Genomic DNA, 18258 nt, shown 5'->3' with positions numbered 1-18258 from the left:
GCAATTATTGCTAGCCCCCCAATTTTACATTTACATTATTTTTACCATGAGAATTAACTTTCATCTTCTTAGAAAGATCCTACCTCAGCATTACTCACACAGGTTCATAAAATCCCAGAATGAAGGGGAAAAAAGGGGGAGAGAAAGAAGTTTGTTGGATAGGTATGGGTCTGTCTCCTTGTATATATATCTTATAATGTAGCCATACCTGGAGGGGGGAAAAACAAAATATAGACCTGTGTGCTTTGGAGAATACACTGAAATTGAAAATATACCAAGATCTGCCTTGTTCTGTGAAAAGAGAGGACACTCACTTAATTCTTCACAAGTAGGTATAATAAATGGTTGCCGGTGTTATCGCAGATTTCAGCTGAAGACGTCATGAAAATTTAATATTCCCCGGGGCCAGAACATGCTCTAAGTAGAGGTGAGACTTGACCTGAGTAGTAAAGGTGAATAGATGTGGTATAGGTGGATACCGTAGACAGGATGCAGAAGGGCTGGTGAGTGAGCACCTCTGTGGTGACGTGGGATAAATAACAGGACATCAGGGGCAAATAGTGCAAAAAGCATCTGCAGGTAAGTGGCAGCCAGTGAGGCCCCAGAGGACCGTGGCAGGGGTGTGATCACAGAGGCATGTGTCCCTTACTGAGGCATGGGAACATTATCTTCTAAATGATGGGGAAACACAGAAGATGAGAAATGACATGGCCACATGTGCAGGAATATCAGAAAATGAATTTGGTGCTCAGATTGGAATTAGACAAATTAGAAGAAATGAAACCAGATGGAGAACTCCATGGATACATTTGAAGTGAAAGCCAAGGTGTCAAGAAGAAGATACAGGAAAGGGGGGTGGACCTTAGAGATGCCAAGGAGGAAGTCACACCAAGATCTGGTCACCAGCTGGAGGTGGGAGATGAGAAGAGAATGACAAGCATGATGTCTGGGTTTTGACTTTCCATTCCTGGGCTGATGCTGGTGCATTCCAGTAAAGGAATAGAGGCAGAGAAGGTATGAAAGGGAAAGACAAGTCCAGCTCATTGAATTGAATTTGTTTGAAATGACTGAGGGCATGTGCCACCATGCAATGTGGAGGGCAGATGAATACATTGGTCTGAAGCTCAAGAGAGTGCAGGTAGAAGATACAGATTTGGAGCACAAAGGGGAGAGCCGAAGTCATAGCAAGAAAGCTCACCCCAGTGCATGTGCACGGAGTCCTCAGGGGGCTGACCACAGCTCCTGGGGGAGAGTATTGCTGGTTCATCATGAAATTAACTAAGCCTAAATTTCTGGGCCCTTCACCTGCATAAGCCTCTTCTAAAGAAATACTTTGTACTTGATTGTAAGAATTTGTTTTCTTAAAGAGAGGCTTAAATGTAGCCATTGTATAAACATCAGGTTCCATAAAACCTGGATCCCCCCCGACCCCGTGAGGATGGACCTGGGAGGAGAAGCCCACAGGATGTGCCAGTCAGAAGTGGAAGACCGAGATAAGAATACTCTATCTGAAGCCAAGAGAGGATAAGATTTGAAGAGGAAGGTAGTGGTTAACAGTCCCCAAGGAGCCCAAGTCAGTGAGGCCCGAAAGAGCTCTCTGGTCTCTCTTGACAGTTTGGAACACGCTTGAAGACAAGGGCTCGCTCTCTTCACTGAGTGGAGGCTGGAGAAGGTGTGCAGCCAGCCATATGGGAGGTCACAGGAAGCTGCAGCTGGCCACCTTTATTTCTTTCCGAAGCAAAAATAATAATTAAAATAAAATAAGGGCACCTGCTAGAGGAAGAGGCATGGGGGAAGGAGCTTAAGGAGGTGGTGAAGGTTTAGAGTGCCGTTGGAATGCAACAGGAGAGGAACTGGCCAGAGCCAAGTTACAGGATGGGTGGGAAATTTGGAGGAACTTCCGGCCTCATTGTTTGGCTGTGAATGGGATTCAATTCGATGACCAGTAAGCTCTCCTCCAACTCTTTCACTTTGTTGAATGTGAGGGAAAGGGAGCCGTAGAGCAGTAGTTCTCACACTTGGTTGCTCAGTGGACTTGCTGGGTAAGTTCCACACCCAGAAACTGTGACTGAATCGGTCTGGAGTGAGGTCTAGGCATTGAGAATTTTTAGATTCCAAGGTGGTTCTAGTTTACAGCCAAGACTGAAAATCATCACTGCCTTAGTAAGATTACCTGAGGATATTATATACTGGAAATATAATAACTAACAAGATAAGTTCTTCTATGCTCAACGTTTGGCCTAAGGAGGTGAAATGTTGCTGTCCATACCAGGAGTACCAATTCCTAGATCTGTCTGGTTTTGGTATTTCCCTTTGGACATGTGTTTGCATTAGAATATAAGAGGTAGGATATACCACTGATAGTTAACTTGTATCCCTCTATGTGGCAAACACATGCATTATCAAGTTTTATTCTTAAAATAATCCTATGAAGTAAATATTCACATAATTCCCATTTTACAGATCAGAAAACTGAGCCACAGAGGGATTAAGTAACTTTCCCATGGCCACCTAGCTAGTAGCTCTAGATGGTGAACCATCTAGGCACATTCAAAACTTCTGGGCAATTATCTTTCATTTAATCTAAGCAGGACTGACCCCACCACTCACTAAAAACCTCTTTCAGCTACCTTTTCCTGCCTTTTCGAAACTTCAGAGTCACCCTGCACCCCATATCTCTTTCCAGTGTGTTCACTGTTTTGCTTAACTTGCGATCGCATGGAAGAAGTAGCATGGCATTTGCATTACTACCTACTGTAATCAAAATTGATGCCATTTTTCTACTGTTTCAGATGGATCCAAAATTTTCCTTAAACTTGGTCAGTTTATATGTAGCCACTCATAGAGGAAGGAAACTTCTACTTTCCTTCAAGGTCAGGAGTATGTTCACCACTTCTGCAATAGAACATTGTTTCTGGCAATGAAGTAAACACTTCATAGGGTCCATATCCTTAATACTCTCTGAAATAACTGCTGTTCAGCTCCAACTTTATAGTCAGAGGAAAGTTAGCCTTCATGTTTTCTTAAATTAATTTCCTTAGTTGTGTACATGAATTTGTGCATTTGAAAGGAAAGTGTATTAAAAGCCAAAATTTGCACGCAAACACTGCACAGGAATATTTTTTTAAAATAAAAACAACCTCAGGAGCAAGGAGTCGTTTGGTTTTTACCATAGGCAGTACCTGAATTTCTTTTTTTCCCAATTCGTTTCTGTTTTGCAGGCATTTCTTGTTCATGTCCTTCAGCATCGTGTCTGTTCTTCTGATAGTTTTCTAGTGCTTCTTGCTGAGTTATAGATTTCACTATGGCTTTTCTATGCTCCTCTCGGAAAAAGTCTGTTGTTTCGAGTGCTTCCAAATTGTCAGCAAAGCCAGATATGCTAGACTGGCCCTTGGGCAACCTGCACAGAGACAATCCATCACAAACTACAAAACTAAACTGCAGGAACTGGAAGTTCAGTTCCAAGCTGATACTGGCAGGCTCAAAAAAACTGTAGGTTTGAGCATTTCCTGATGACTTTGGCATCCAGTTAGCTATGTTCTCAGGTTTGGACAAGTATCAGAGAAACATGTTTAGCATTATTAATTTTGCCTCTGAGACATGATATGAGAGGCTGGGAGGGTGTAGTGGAATGGAGAATTTGTTATTTTTTTGCTTTTATATATTGATGGGCCCTTTAAATTTTTTATATTGGCCCTATATTACTCTTAACGTTAAAGAAATAAGAAAAACCATTCCGCCCCTGTGGTTTAGGTCAGGTCAAGCACTGGCATTGTCTGTGACCTTTCTTTAGGGACAGAGTCTCCTGCAGGGGACAGAGATATGAGACAACGTCTGCTCTGCCTTCAGCCTACCTCCTGAGAGACCTAAATGATTGTAGCAGAGTGTCCCCTCGGTTTGGCCCCCCACATTTTCTAATGAGCTCTGGAGGTGGGTACTGGTTTGCTCCACCTAAGAACAAAATGAAGAAGTAAAACAAGTCAAATCAAGCATAAAATAACATGAAACTTAAAAATAACATACACATATAATAAAATAAAGCATAAAAACAAAATGTTCTCCATTAAGACATAACATTTAAAAGATAAAATCAAATATGCAATAAAACAAAATAAAAAGCATAAAAAATAAAATCAAACAAAACAAAATCCCAAAAGTCCCTGACATAAAATAAAACATATATATATAAAAGAAATTCAAATAAAGCATAAAATAAGCACTAAAATAAAAGCAAAGAAAAACCAAACCAAAAAACCCATAAAATTCATCCTATCACATAAATAATATATAATAAAATCAAACATAAAATATACCAAAACATAGAATTAAACCTAACAAAACAAAACATACAAAAATAAAATGAAATTGGAACAGACTAGAAAAATGATTCCCTCAGCCTGCTTGTCCCTCAGAGTCATTAAGCCACCAGCTGTCTATTATCATTCTCTCCTGTGCCTCCTACAAAGATAAGGAATCTGAAATTCAGAGTTTTTCAATGATTTTCTAGGGTCACACATCTCACTTGTGGTAAAGCTATGACTAGTACCAGTTCACTGATCTTTGTACTTCTGGAATCCAAGAGGCGCAAATGCTGTCAGTACTTCTAAGATGTCCATGAGACTCTCTTTATTCCCTTAATGATGAAGGCGCAGGCATCCCTCAAGGCCCCAATGGCATGTCATACCTCCTTATAAATGGAGAAGCTAATGTCACCCTGTAAGAAGAGTAAGGCCTTAGGTGTCACAAGGAGGAACCCGGCACATGACTTGTCTTAGACTGCACATTGGTAGACAAAGCCCAACACAAGCTCCTGAAAATGTGATTGGGGTGATACCCACACCCAACCCTAACACTGCATTATCGTGCTAGGGACACAGACTCGGTACTGGCTGTCTATGAATTTGGTTCAACTAGTTCTGACTGGAAGTGGGGCTACTAGAAAAGGGGGCGTGGAAGAATCTGGGTCGGGACCCACTGCCACAGTGCCCCTTCATCTTCACGGTTAGCTACATCCACCAGGACAACCCTGGACGTCGTCCTGTCTCCTCATTTCCTGGAAAGTCTCTGAAGACCTCTGAAAATAAATGTCATCCACTCATTACTCAAAGTGTGGTCCATGGGCCAGGAGCATCTAGATCACTAGGAGCTTGTTAAAAATGCAGAATGTCAGGCCTCAACTGAGACCTATTGAGTCAGAATCTACCTTTTAACATGATCTGTGGGAAGTAGATGTGCGTATTAAAATTCGAGAAGCACGGTTATATGCCACTGGATTCTAGAGTCTGTATTCCTGGACATAGGATTACCAATAACTATGCTTTATATGTGTATAACACTGGTGCTTTCAAAGCCCCTCCACACCCATATTTGAATGCAGGCTTCACAAATAAGGAAGAGACTGTGACTCTCATTTGGGTAAATGAGAAAATCAGAAGATTAGGCGGAAACCTGAGGCCTCTCAGCCACCAAGTGAGCCACCGAGCCAGTAGGCTTGGCACAGTGTCAGGGCAATGATAACTCGGGGTTTCCAGGCACATCTCAGCAAGGTGAAGGGTGCAACGGGCACCTGCTTGTCCAAATGCCAAGCTCCGGTAAGTTCCTCTCCCCACCCTACCCCACCCCACCCAGGGCATCCCCAGTGCTTACTTTTTAGGAGGTTCAGGAAGGCGCGTGTGAATCCCTGGGCATAGGCTACTTCTGGGCCTGAGATTCCCTCCAGGCGCAGCAGGTGCTGCTCAGAGGGGAGGCTGGCCACCCCAGTCAGCTCGGCCAGCTCGTGGGTCCCTACACCGGGGCCCAAGGCCAGCACAAACAGGGTGATGCCCTTGCACTTGGCCTCCAGGGACAGAGTCCTTAGCTTCTCCTGGTCCCAGCTGCTGGTCTCGCTGGCCACGATAGGGAAGAGGACTTGCACCCGCCTGGGCAGAGGGGCTGCCAGGAGCACCTTCTCCAGCGTCCATTCCAGGGCGTGGCCCAGGGCAGGAGCTCCCCGTAGAGGGCCACCAGCGGCCTCCCGAAGGTGTCTCTGCATCTGCAGCCGGTCGCCGTAGGAGGTCAGGTGGAAGCCCTCAAGCACAGGGGGACGCCCCGCACCTGGCCAGAAGCCTGGAGTTGTGTGCATCACCAGGGCCACGCGCGACCCATGGGGGGACGTGCTCGGCTGTGCAGCCACCTCCAGGTCGTTGAGCATGGCCTCCACTAGACTCAGGGCAGCACGATACACGTCAGCTCCAACGCCATAGGAGCTGTCCACCACGAATGCCACGTCCATGTCCACTGCCGGGGGTCCTGGCGCACTCGGCATGCACTCTGGGGCTGGTCTGCACTTGTCTGGAGAAGAAGCACCAGGAGAGGCTGGGGTTACCACGCATCCCTTTCTTTTCCACGCAAACACATTCCCAGACTCTCGGTAAGAATAAATGCTGCTGAGCTCTACCTGCATTGTGTTAACAAGGCGATGGGCACTGTAAGTAAACGTGCCCATTTTTCAGAAGAAAGAATTAAGACGATCTGATCCCACACTTAATGTTTTTAAACACTAGGCCACAGCATTCTAATCTCTAGGTTCACAGACACCTGCCCAGTTCATTCCTGGCTCTCTTACTTGGACGAATTATCCAGCCTTCTTCCTACCTGTTTCCCCATTTGTCAGATGGGGATAATAATAAAAATAATAGTACCTACCTTATGAGGTTGTTTGTGAAGTTTAAATAAAAAGTGAGTTATGCCTGGTGTATAGTAAGAGTTCAAGCTCAATAAATACCAGCTAGGTTTAAGCTTCTACAGGAGAAGGAACTGAGGCCCACAGAGACCATTCGATGGATGTGAAAGCAGTTCATCAACTGTAACATATTCTACAAATGACAGTTACTGTATTTGACTTGACCAAGTTCTCAGAGTCAAATTGCCCATGGCAGTGCCTGGTCTAAGTGTGGATCAAGGAGAGGCAACAATTAAATCTCCTATCAATTTCACCTATATGACTCATGCTGGCGCCAGATACCACGGGTGTGGATAAGAGCTCTTGACACTTGGGCATGCATGGACGCAAAGTTCTCTCTGGCACAGATTAATATGCGGTATAGTGATGGAACCTGGAGACGCATAGACATTGGATGACTTGCCAATATCCCACCAGTGGTCAATGGCAGTTCCAGGCTTAGAATCCAGGACTAATTTATATATTTTTAGAGAAGGAGAAGGGGCAGAGGGCGAGGGAGAGAGAAAATCCTAAGCAGGGCTATCTCTCCCACAACCATGAGTCATGACCTGAACCAAAATCAAGAGTTAGAAGCTTAACCCACTCAGTCACTCATGTGCCCCTAGAACCCAGGACTCTTGTGTCTTGGCTCAGAGGTCTGTCTTATACACTAAGGGGCCAAGCCCAGCTATCTGTAGGAGCCGGGTAGCACAGGTAAATAAGAAGAGCAAATCAAGGATAACACAATAGGGATGAAAGGGACTATGGGGCACTCACAAACTTGCCCCATCAAAAGAGGTCAGGCACAACTCAGTTTGGGTTGACTGTGGCCACAAGGGAATGTGTATCTGTGATTCTCAAGATGATTCCTCAGAAAAAGTGGAAATCTGGACTTCATAGGAAATTTCCAGATTCTAAGATTCTACACATATCAAGCAAATACACATCTGCAGGGCAGACCTGGCCTGCGGCCACCAGTTAATTCATCCAGTTCTAAAGACATCAGTCCTATTAGAAGTACTGTCTGGGCTTACCGTAACAGAGAGTGCAGTGGGCCATGTGCTCCACATCCTGATGACTCTCAGTCTCCCAGACAAACATGTGAAATCTGTTGGTTCCATCCATCTAATCCAAACACATACAGAAATTTATCATTAGCTAAATTAAATTTCAAGCCATGTTTTTCATGCGTTATTCAATTCAGATGAGAATGACATTAATATGACATTTTTAGAGAACATGTATCATTATATACATAATTATAATTTGGCATTATGTATTACAGTTATATGCTGTCATTTAGTTCTCTAGTTCTAACCTGGATGTTGGACTATACTTGCTGTGGATACATGCAGGTCTTCAGATTCCCAATGTGTGTAAAACTCAGTCAATGTCATGTTGTGTTGGAATGAAGGTGAGAGAGTTGAAGGTTAGGTCATTTATAAATTCGATAAATCTGGAGCTGCCCACAGTATGCAAGACCCAGTGTGGTAGGAGTTATGAACATAAACAGGCAGACCCTTCAAGGAGGTGGCCATATAGGTTCTATGCCATTAAAATAGAAAGATGTAGATAGACACCATAACGCAGGCATTTCTAGCATATTCCTGGTGTTTAGGGCTGGTACATGCCCAAGCCAGAAGGCAAGAGTGGGGAGGACTAAGAGAAGGCTTTGGGGGAAGGCAAATTATGTTTATCTATTTCCTTCAACCTTTCCAATTGTGATTAATTTAATAACTGATATCAAAGCTTAAAAGCAAACTATTAATGATAAATAAAAAAATAATAAATCATCAGGCAAAGTTTATGTGACAAATGGTTAGCAACAAAATTGCCTCGTCTTCCAAAGGCCATAACTAAGACCACATTTCCCACCCTACACTATAGCTAGTTTTTTTAATTTTTTAATTAAAAAACTTTTTAAAATCCAAATTAGTTAACATATAGTATAATAAATGATTTCAGGAATAGAATTTAATGATTCACCATTTACATATAACACTCAGTGCTCATCCCAACAGTGCCTTCTTTACTGCCAATCACCCATTTAGCCCACCCCTCACCCACTTCTCCTCCAGCAACCCTCATTTTGTTCTGTGTCATTTAAGACTTTCTTATGGTTTGTCCCCCAATTGTTTTTATCTTATTTTTGCTTCCCTTCCCCTGTGTTCATCTGTGTTGTTTCTTAAATCCTACATATGAGTGAAATAATATATTTGTCTTTCTCTGGCTGACTTATTTAGCTGAGCATAATACCCTCTACTTCATCCACATTTTTACAAATGGCAAGATTTCATTCTTTTGGTCACAGATTACTATTCCATTGTATATATATATGTATATATATACAACAGCTTCTTTACCCATACATGAGTCAGTGGATATCTGGGCTCTTTCCATAATTTGACAATTGTCAATAGTGCTGCTATAGACACTGGGATGCCTGGGCCCCTTCGAATCACCAGTTTTGTATCGTTTGGATAAATACTTAGAAGCATAATTCCTGGGTCATAGGGTACTTCTATTTCTAATTTTTTAAGGAATCTCCCCTGTTTTCAGGGTGGCTGCATCACTTTACATTCCCACCAGCAGTGCAGAAGTGTTCCTCCATCTCCCCACACTTGCCAACATCTATTAGTTCTTGAGTTTTTAATTTTAGCTATTCTGACANTCTAAGTCTTGTATTGTGATTTCCCCCCCCTTTCTTTCCCTTTTTTGTCTCCTGCTTCATTATTCTCCATGATCCAGAAGATCATACATTTGATCTTCTGTATGTTGATTTGCTTGATGCTCTGTTCATCCTTGTCATCAGGGCATCTATTCAAGTTTTAATCTCAGTTATAACATTTTAAATTTCAGCCTGACTGAAATTTATTTCTTTTATATCTTCAGGAAGGAATTCTCTAGTGTCTGCTATGCTTTTTTCAGCCCTTGCTAGTATTCTTATAATCGTGGCTTTAAATTCTAGATCTGACATCTTACTTACATCTCTGTTGTTTATATATCTGGCCATGATTTCTTCCTGTTTTTTCCCCCTTTGGGTGAATCCCTTCATCTTCTCATTTTTGAGGTAGAAAAAATAATTAAAAAATTAAATTGAAAAGAAAGCAAAAATATCAATTAAGGAAGCTAGATCTTAGATATGTTTCAGTCTGCTTTTTGAAAGATACTTAATAGAAGAGTGAAAAAAGAGAAAGAGAAAAAAAGCAACGAAAAAATTTAAAGACTAAAAAATATGTAATAAAATAGAAGTAGAAAAAAGAATATAAAATAGAATTTTTTTAATTGAAAATAAAATAAAACAAAAAATAATTTGTTCTCTCTTATCCAAGTTAAAAAGGAAAACAATTCAAGCACTAACAGAAAGAACATGAACAAATAAACCAACAAACAGAATGAAATCCAAATGTAGTTATATCCAGTTTCCCCTAGTACTGAAACTATGAAGCACTCTATCATCCATACAATAAGCAGGTGGAGAGATTTGTACTGGTCTTCTTGGGGATATGCCTGGGGGGCTCAGTTGGGAGGGGTTTTGCCTTGAGGAGGCTGCATGACCTCTACCAAATGCACTCCAAGCGGGAGACCTACTTCTTCCTATGTGGCACATGACCCCTCTGACCTCACTGCCTGCTCCGGGGGATTTGTCCTGCTTCCTCACGGCCCTGAGGGCACAAACATGCCAGGCACTGAGCTCTGAATCTTCAGGCTCTGTTCCCCACTGTTTATATACTGGTGGTATTGAAACCCTCTTGTTTTTCCTCATCAATGGTTTTGGGGAACAGATTTCTTATTCAGTCACCTGAGAGTGTTTTCCATCTTTCTCTCTCTCTCCATCTACTTTTGGGGGGAATGCTTTTCTTATATGATCCCAATATGCCACACTCTCCCCCTTTCCTTCTCTCTGTTTTCTCTCTCCAAAAACAGCTTCCTACCCTCTTTGGCTTTTTTCTTCCAATTTACCCCTTGAAACCATGTACCTGACAAGTTCTGTGGCTCAAGTTATGCAGATTGTTCTGCTAATCCTCAGATCAATTTCATAGGTGTTCAAAATGGTTTGGGGGTGATCTAGCTGCATTTCGGGGATGGGACAAGCTCAGGGTCTCTGTACTGCTCCGCCATCCTAACTTTTCCCCATCCTCCTTGTTGTTAATTGGGACCATGACTAGGGTCTAGCCAATGCCCACTAAGTAGATGGATGCCGTTTCTAGTGCATGCACATCTGCCAGTCAAATGTAGATGATCCAGAAAAAGGTTTTGAGGACCTTGGGTATGGTGGGACATTGATAGGAGCCCAGGTCCTGAAATGGCTGTAAAGCACAAAACATTCCTCCCTCCCCACTCCCCCCCTCCATGCACACCCAAGGAACTGCATTCACTTGTGACAGATGGCATAAATAATACTTTATTATGTTAAGCCACTGAGACCTGGGCATGAATAGTTTCACAATTAATCTTCCCTGATAGATGCAGATTATTTCCAGGGCTTTTAACTCATGATAAAATTAGGAATACTTTCACATTACTTCTCTCCAGATGTGAGGTGAATCTTAGATTAGTCATGTCCATCACACTGTCTGCTTTCTGTCAAAGCATAAGGGGCAGGGACTCACTGACGGGCATCCCCTCCTCCATCCCTGTGGCCAGGGCCAAGCAGGCTCTGGATGCCCCTCTGGAATCAAGAGGCTAGGGACATGAAGATGTCATGTTAGCCCTCAAGGAGAGAAGACAGGCAAAGACTACTTTGGAAAAGAATTTTCTGTAACATGTACTCCTTACAGAGCTCTTCAGTCTTTTTGTTTGGGACTGCCACATATCCCAGACTGTATCTCTCAGAGTGAGCTTACTTGAAAGAAAATCCCATGTGGGGAAAGAAATATAAAGAGTTGAGCTTTTATTTATGCTAGTATAACACAAAAATGGGAACTTTCCAAAGACTCGAGAAGAAAGGCAAAATGCATCTTCTCTTGTTCCTCACATGGTTATACTTTTTCCTGATTTAGAAATTCACATTAACCAAGGTCAATTCAACAGCTACTAAATAAAAGTCTTAATAAGCTATGTGGAGATTCAAAAATGACATAATAACACCTTCAGAGAGTTTAAAACCTAACAAGAAGGAGGGACAAATAATTTTCAAGAAAGAGGTCCAATGATATATTTTAGGAACATAGGAAAAGGAGGTTCATTTCAAGAGCAAGGGATAGTGGAAGCCTGATGCAGATAGCGACATCTGGCACTTTGGGGAGAATGAGTAGGATACTTACTTAGCAGAGAAGCAGGCAAAAACATTACAGTGTGGAGAAACACCATGAACAAAGGCCCAGGCATAGACAGTGACTATCTACAGAATTCTCCTTAGTGTTCCCACTCCACAGAAATTAGAGAACATCCACCTTCAGCAGTGCAGCTCCACAGCACATATGAAAGCCCAGAGCCCCCTGACAGATGGAGGAAGCTGCCATGAAGAGAAAGCGCAGAGTTGCCAAAACTCAACATTCTGATTTACTCCACATGGTCATCAGATCTGAATACCGACCAAATGGACCTAATAAATCACCAGGAATTAAAGAGAACAGTGTAGGGACAAATATGGCACATTGATGGCTTTACTGGAATCCACATGAGACAATATGAAAAGCTTCTGAAAGGAGGAGCCACGGCAATGCTCCAGGAGCTATTAGAGGACCAAGGAGCATCAATTTTATGCCATTAGGGAAATGCTAAGTTAGTGTACATTATTTTTAAACCACAGGAAACCTAGGTGAAGAGTGTTACAAAATGCAGAATTTGAATTTTTAAGGTCCTATTAAAGACTTCAAAGAAATTCAAACATCTCCCCAAGTTTGGCCCATGGCAAGAGTTCTCTGCCATCGTTGGTTGTGTGACCTTGGACAAGCCTCTGGCCTCAGGCTCCTCAGCAACAGAGTTGAGGATCTGAATGGGTGCCATGGGATTTCTTTCTGTTTCACTAAAGCCTGGTCCTCAGTTATAGTCTTCCCTATTTGCCTCATGTTCAGAACACTGTGTTACCTTTTCTACTCTGAGTAACTCAGAAGACATAACTCTTCCATCTGTCATCTGCTTACTGGAAAATTATCAAATTTAACTGAATTGGAATAGCTACAAAACTTACATCTTTTACAAAACTTTTCTTAGGAAGAATAATTTTATGGTAACGCTTAAAATTTTTAGTGTTCTTAAAACAAAATGTGAGAACAAGTACTTAAAAACCCAGTGAAAATCCACAGGGAATTATGATTCAGTATAGATCCATCTGTATGTAGTTGTCATCAACGAAAACTTAATTACTTTGAATTTGGACTTGCCAGCATGGTCCTAGTCATTGATAAGCTGAACGAGACAATTCCTGGGAAAGCTTAAGCAGAGAGACAGTACAGGAGGGAATCCAGTAGAAGGAGAAGGGAAATTTGGTTCTATAATTCTTACTACAAACTCCCATCAGCACTGGTGCAGGAAATTTCAAAAATAGAGTACCTTAAACATGAAGTCATCTGCTTGGGAGGCAAAGTTTTACAGTAGTTTGAATCAACACCTTTGGTGATTCTCTCAACCAACCTCCTTCCTGAATGTCCAGCTGCGGTCTGTTGGGACTAGTTGTGTACTAAAGACAGAAGAGTATGGAGGGGAGAAGACATGGCACATGGATTTATATTGATGTCCTCTTTTGTTTCACAGACAGTTATTTTTTCAAAGGATTCAGGAACCCCTCAAACCTTAGCCCCAAGCTGGAGAGACCCAGAGGGTTTAATTCATTGTTTCAGGTGTTGTACTAAGCTGCCAGGGCCATGGGACATTTGTTTCTAGAACTAAGTTGGGGGAGGCTCTTGGCTAGATGGGAGCAGAAGGGAAAGAACCAAGGCCTGGGAAGGAGGATTTGCCTTGGACAGAGGGGAGCTAACTCCACCCTAAGGAGGGAGAGTTGGAAACCATTTGGCTTCCAGTTGAGTCAAGGACTTGGGGAATAAGAAGGGAAAACTAGACAAAGTAGGCAAGGAGATAGAAAAAGAGAGTCGTCATGCAACCTGTGACTGATCCCAGGAGGTTGAGTTCGGCCCAAGCTGCTTGCAGTTGGCATGATCCCATCTCACCAAGACTGCTGTGAAACAGCTGCCTTCTTCTGGACTCCCCAGCTAACATTAGGGGTTGGCATTAGATTGGGGTGTCAGGTGGCAGAGTGGGATTTGGGAACCTGACAGACTGGAGTGCAAATTCCAGGACCATGCTGTTTAGAACAAGTTGCTTTATCATTGACCTTCCCTTACCTCATCTGGGAAATGTACATTAACATGATTAACTTGTGTGATGGTTCTGAAGATTAGGCCAGCGCTCCTCAAATTTGAATGCCCATGGAAACCATTTGTGGATCTTGTTAAAAATGCAGAACCTCATTAATAAGATTGGCTAGAGTCTGAGATTTGGCATTTCTCATGGATCTGGATAATAATGCTCATGCTGCCAGTCCCTGGGCCACATTTTGAGCAGTGAGGGCTTAAGGTGACAAGGCATGAACACTGTGTGGCACATGGTTGGAACTTCATAGGTGCTTACTAAATGGAAGGTGTCTAATTCTATTAGTAGTTACTGGGCATTGAGGCACTCTTAAGGTTCTTGAAGAGATGGTAATAATAAAAGTTAAACACTGAGTATATAAAGTGTCAGTTTTTGTGCCTGTAGACACTATCTCCTAGAACTCTTAGAACAAATCTGTGAGTTTATTCCCATTTTACAGGTGAATAAGTGAAGCCCCAGTACCAAGAAAACATGTCCAGATAACATAAGGAACAAAAAGACAGTGTGAAGCCTAGTTGCCTAATTCCTTCCCTTGGTTGCTGTTCCTGGCTGTAGAAACAGCTGCTGTTCCTGACCATCTAATGGAAAATAACAACCCACACAGCTCAGCAGCAGGTCATACATGGCCTCTGAAAGAGCCCCTTTGGGCAACCCAACACTTTCTTCCAAAAAAATAAAGTCCTCCTCTAATGTCTCTGAATCCTGAAATTAAACAAAAATTTAAAAATTACTCCCCAAAATATTTTGGCCCTCCTCTTAATGTTTTCATCTTTGAAAGCTGATTTCTTTTGTCTCCATGATAGCCAGCATTCCATTCTTTGGATTTGGATTTTTCTTTTAGAGCAATACACAGAAATAAAAATAGAACCAATTCATATATTTATCTCATAATGTTATAAAGATAAAATGAATTAATACATGGAAGAATTTAGAACTTCTAAACTCTCTTCCTGTTTTTGACTTTTGAACTCAAAATCTCATTGCTGATGGAAATTCCACACCTTGAGTAAGTTATTTAACTTCTCTGTGTCTCAGTCTCATCATCTGAAAAATAGTCGATAATAATAGTTATCTCACTGGGTTGTTTAAGGATTAAAAGACATAAGTGACTTAGCACAGTGCCTGAGTCAACAGATGTGAGCTATTGTCCTAGGTGATGTTTCAAGGGAACATGTGCTAGACTCTTCATAAAGAAACTTGAAATTTGAAACCTGGCACTGAAATTGCATATTCTCTACAATCCTCTGCTTTTTAACTTTAAAAATAGGGAAAATATTTTGAGACATAGGCAATTGGACAGCTCTTATCAAAGGGGATCAGGGAAAAAGAAAGGTATGAGGAACTGAGCTTGTCTCATCCCTGAAGCACAGCTAGATCAGCATCGAACCATTTTGAACACCTAGAAAATTGGTCTGGGGATTAACACAACGATTTGCATAATTTGAACAATAGATCTTGGCAGGTACGCAGTGTGCAGAGGTGAACTGGGGGAGAGAAAAACCATGGCACCGTAGAGGGTGGGGAGCCATTTTCATGGAAAGAGGACAGAGAAAGAAAGAGAAATTGGAATAGTGTGCAGTGCATGGGATCCTACAAGAAAAGCACTCCCCCTGAAAGTAGCTGGAGAAAAAGACAGAAATAGTGAAAACACAGAGGACTGGAAAAAAAAAAACTGTTCCCCAAAACCAGTGATGGGGGGAAAAGGAGAGGGTTTCAATATTGCCGGTTTTCTCTAAACAATGGAGCACAGAGTCTGAAGTTTTGGAGCTCAGTGCCTGGTGGTGCTCCAGCAAAGGACACAGGGTGAATCTCTGGGAGCAGACAGCCTGGTCTGAGGGGCCCATATGCACCACAGGGAGAAGCAGTTCCCTTGCTGGAGTGTATTTGGTAAAGACAATATGGCCACCCCTTGGGTAAAAGTCCTGACAGTCCTCAGAGAGCTGCCACATGTACTGATACTGGAACAAAGACACCAGAGTGCACCAAACAATGGTACCAACTGTGTGTTGTGATTTACCATAAGCTCTGAGTCTCTGCCACTGAGTGATCATATGAACATTTTCTGAGATAAGTTGGTACCAGGCCATTATTCAGCAAGACCCTCCCTGAGGATCAGCACGGGCCCAAGCCACTCGAGTCACTGAAATGTGGAGTTTTGAAACACAGCCCTGTCTGAGATAAAACTCTGGTCGGAGCCACCACCTGGCAGGAAGACAGCTAGGACAAAAATAGGGTAAAGGCAGGGAGTGGACAAGAGCCCGAGAAGTGACTGAAAGGAGAAGTGACTGACTGTGCATCTGTGAAGGTGCAAAATTCCTGTACTGGAGACTAGAGAGGGGTGAAGCCATTTTCACCCTAGCACACTCCCTGCTCAACCCCAGTGAGCTCATCAACACCACCAAGTGGTGAACAGACTCGTTACAGCAAGCCCCGTCAACCTGTACCCTACAGGCACATCTCCACTAGGGCAAGTCAGCCTGAGAATTAGAGCAGCAGCTCCCTCACCGAGAAGACCAGCACAAGCCCTTCCACCCTGCAAAGTTTCAGTTCTAAGGGAAACTAGATCAAGCTTCAACTGGATCTCATTTTGTTTGTTTGTTCATTTTCCTTCTCTGTATTTATGTTGTTTCCCCTTTATTTTCTTTTTCTTTCTTGGAAATGGCACATTTTAAAAATCCTATTGTATTATTTTTAAAAACCTTTGTTCATTTTTAAACTTTTTTCCTTTTCTCTTTTCTATCAGGTTTCTCTCAAAATGCAAACAAAACACACCTAAGATCTAGCTTCCTTTATCTGATTATGTATGGATTTGCTTTTAATTTTTTAATTTTAATTTTTTATTTACTGTTAAGTTTTTCTTCCAAAATGACAAGACAGAGTAATCCACCCCCCCATCCCACCACCCGTGCAAAACAACAGGAAGAAATGACAGCCAGGGATTTAATCAATATAGGTATAGGTAAGATGTCTGAACTAGAATTTAAAACCACAATTATAAGAATACTAATTGGGTTCAAAAAAGCATAGAAGATATCAGGTAATTCCTTTCAATAGATAAAAGAAATAAATTCTAGTCAGGCTGAAATTTAAAATGCTGTGATGCAATTTTGAACAGATGCTGTGATGGCAAGGGATTACAGAGCACAGGAGTGAATAGTAATAGGGAAGAAAAAATTGTGGGGCCAACTGGGTGGCTCAGTTAGTGAGGCATCCAACTTTGGCTCATATCATGATCTCAAGGTCTGTGAGTTTGAGCCCCGCATCAGAATCTCTGCTGTCAGTACAGAACCTGTTTTGGATCCTATCTGCCTGTCTCTCTATGTCCCACCGCATCTTGCAGTCACTCTCTCAAAAATGTTTGTTTAAACAACAACAACAAAAANAAAAAACACACGCAGATGGCTAACAGAGACATGAAAAGATGCTGAACATCACTCATCATCAGGGAAATGCAAGTCAATACAGTAGTGAGATACCACCTCACCCCGTCAGAATAGCTCAAGAACTAACAGATGTTGGCAAGTGTGGGGTGAAGGAAGAACACTTCTGCACTGCTGGTGGGAATGTAAAGTGGTGCAGCCATCCTGAATACACACACACACACACACACACACACACACACACACACAATGGAATAGTAATCTGTGACCAAAAGAATGAAATCTTGCCATTTGCAACAACGTGGATGAACTAGAGGGTATTATGTTAAGTGAAATAAATATGTCAGAGAAAGACAAATACCATGTGATATCACTCATATGTGGAATTTAATAAATAAAGTAGATTAACATAGGAGAAGAGAAGGAAAAATAAAATGAGATGGGGTGCCTGGTGGCTCAGTCAGTTTTAACTCCAGCTCTTGATTTGGGCTCAGGTTGTGATCCAATAGTTCGTGAGATTGAGCCCCATGACAGACTCCACATTGAGCATGGATCCTGCTTGCGATTGTTTCCCTCTCTCTCTGCCCCTCCCCTGTGTTTCCTTCTCTCTCTGCCCCTCCCCTGCTTGTGTGATCTCTCTCTCTCTCAAGATAGATAAATGAACATTAAAAGATAAAAATAAAAATAAGATAAGATTAAAACAGAGTGAGGCAAACCATAAGAGACTCTTACACACATTGTGAACAAGCTGAGGGTTGCTGGAGCCAGGGGGTGGCTAAATGGGTGATAGGCATTAAGAAGGGCACTTGTTGGAATGAGCACTGTGTGGTGTATATAAGTGATGAATCACTAAATTCTACTCCT

The 18258-nt window shown here is 42.2% G+C and overlaps 1 protein-coding gene across 1 annotated transcript in view; it reads right to left on the bottom strand.

Annotated features, from left to right (window-relative positions):
- LOC144220567 (collagen alpha-4(VI) chain-like) overlaps positions 1–18258 on the bottom strand; it is a 128547-nt gene that overhangs the window by 4347 nt on the left and 105942 nt on the right. Inside the window, exons 33-36 of the mRNA XM_077750876.1 lie at positions 7735–7825; positions 5647–6330; positions 3855–3951; positions 3183–3400 (exon numbers count right to left, since the gene is read on the bottom strand). Of these exons, the coding sequence (XP_077607002.1) occupies positions 3183–3400; positions 3855–3951; positions 5647–6330; positions 7735–7825 (1090 nt within the window). The remainder of the gene's footprint in view (positions 1–3182; positions 3401–3854; positions 3952–5646; positions 6331–7734; positions 7826–18258) is intronic.

The sequence above is a fragment of the Crocuta crocuta genome, unplaced genomic scaffold (genome assembly GCF_008692635.1).
Source record: "Crocuta crocuta isolate KB4526 unplaced genomic scaffold, BGI_CrCroc_1.0 scaffold279, whole genome shotgun sequence".
NCBI classification, from domain to species: domain Eukaryota; kingdom Metazoa; phylum Chordata; class Mammalia; order Carnivora; family Hyaenidae; genus Crocuta; species Crocuta crocuta.
The sequence above is the reverse complement of the archived record's forward strand: the minus strand, read 5'-3'. Positions and strand labels throughout refer to the sequence as shown.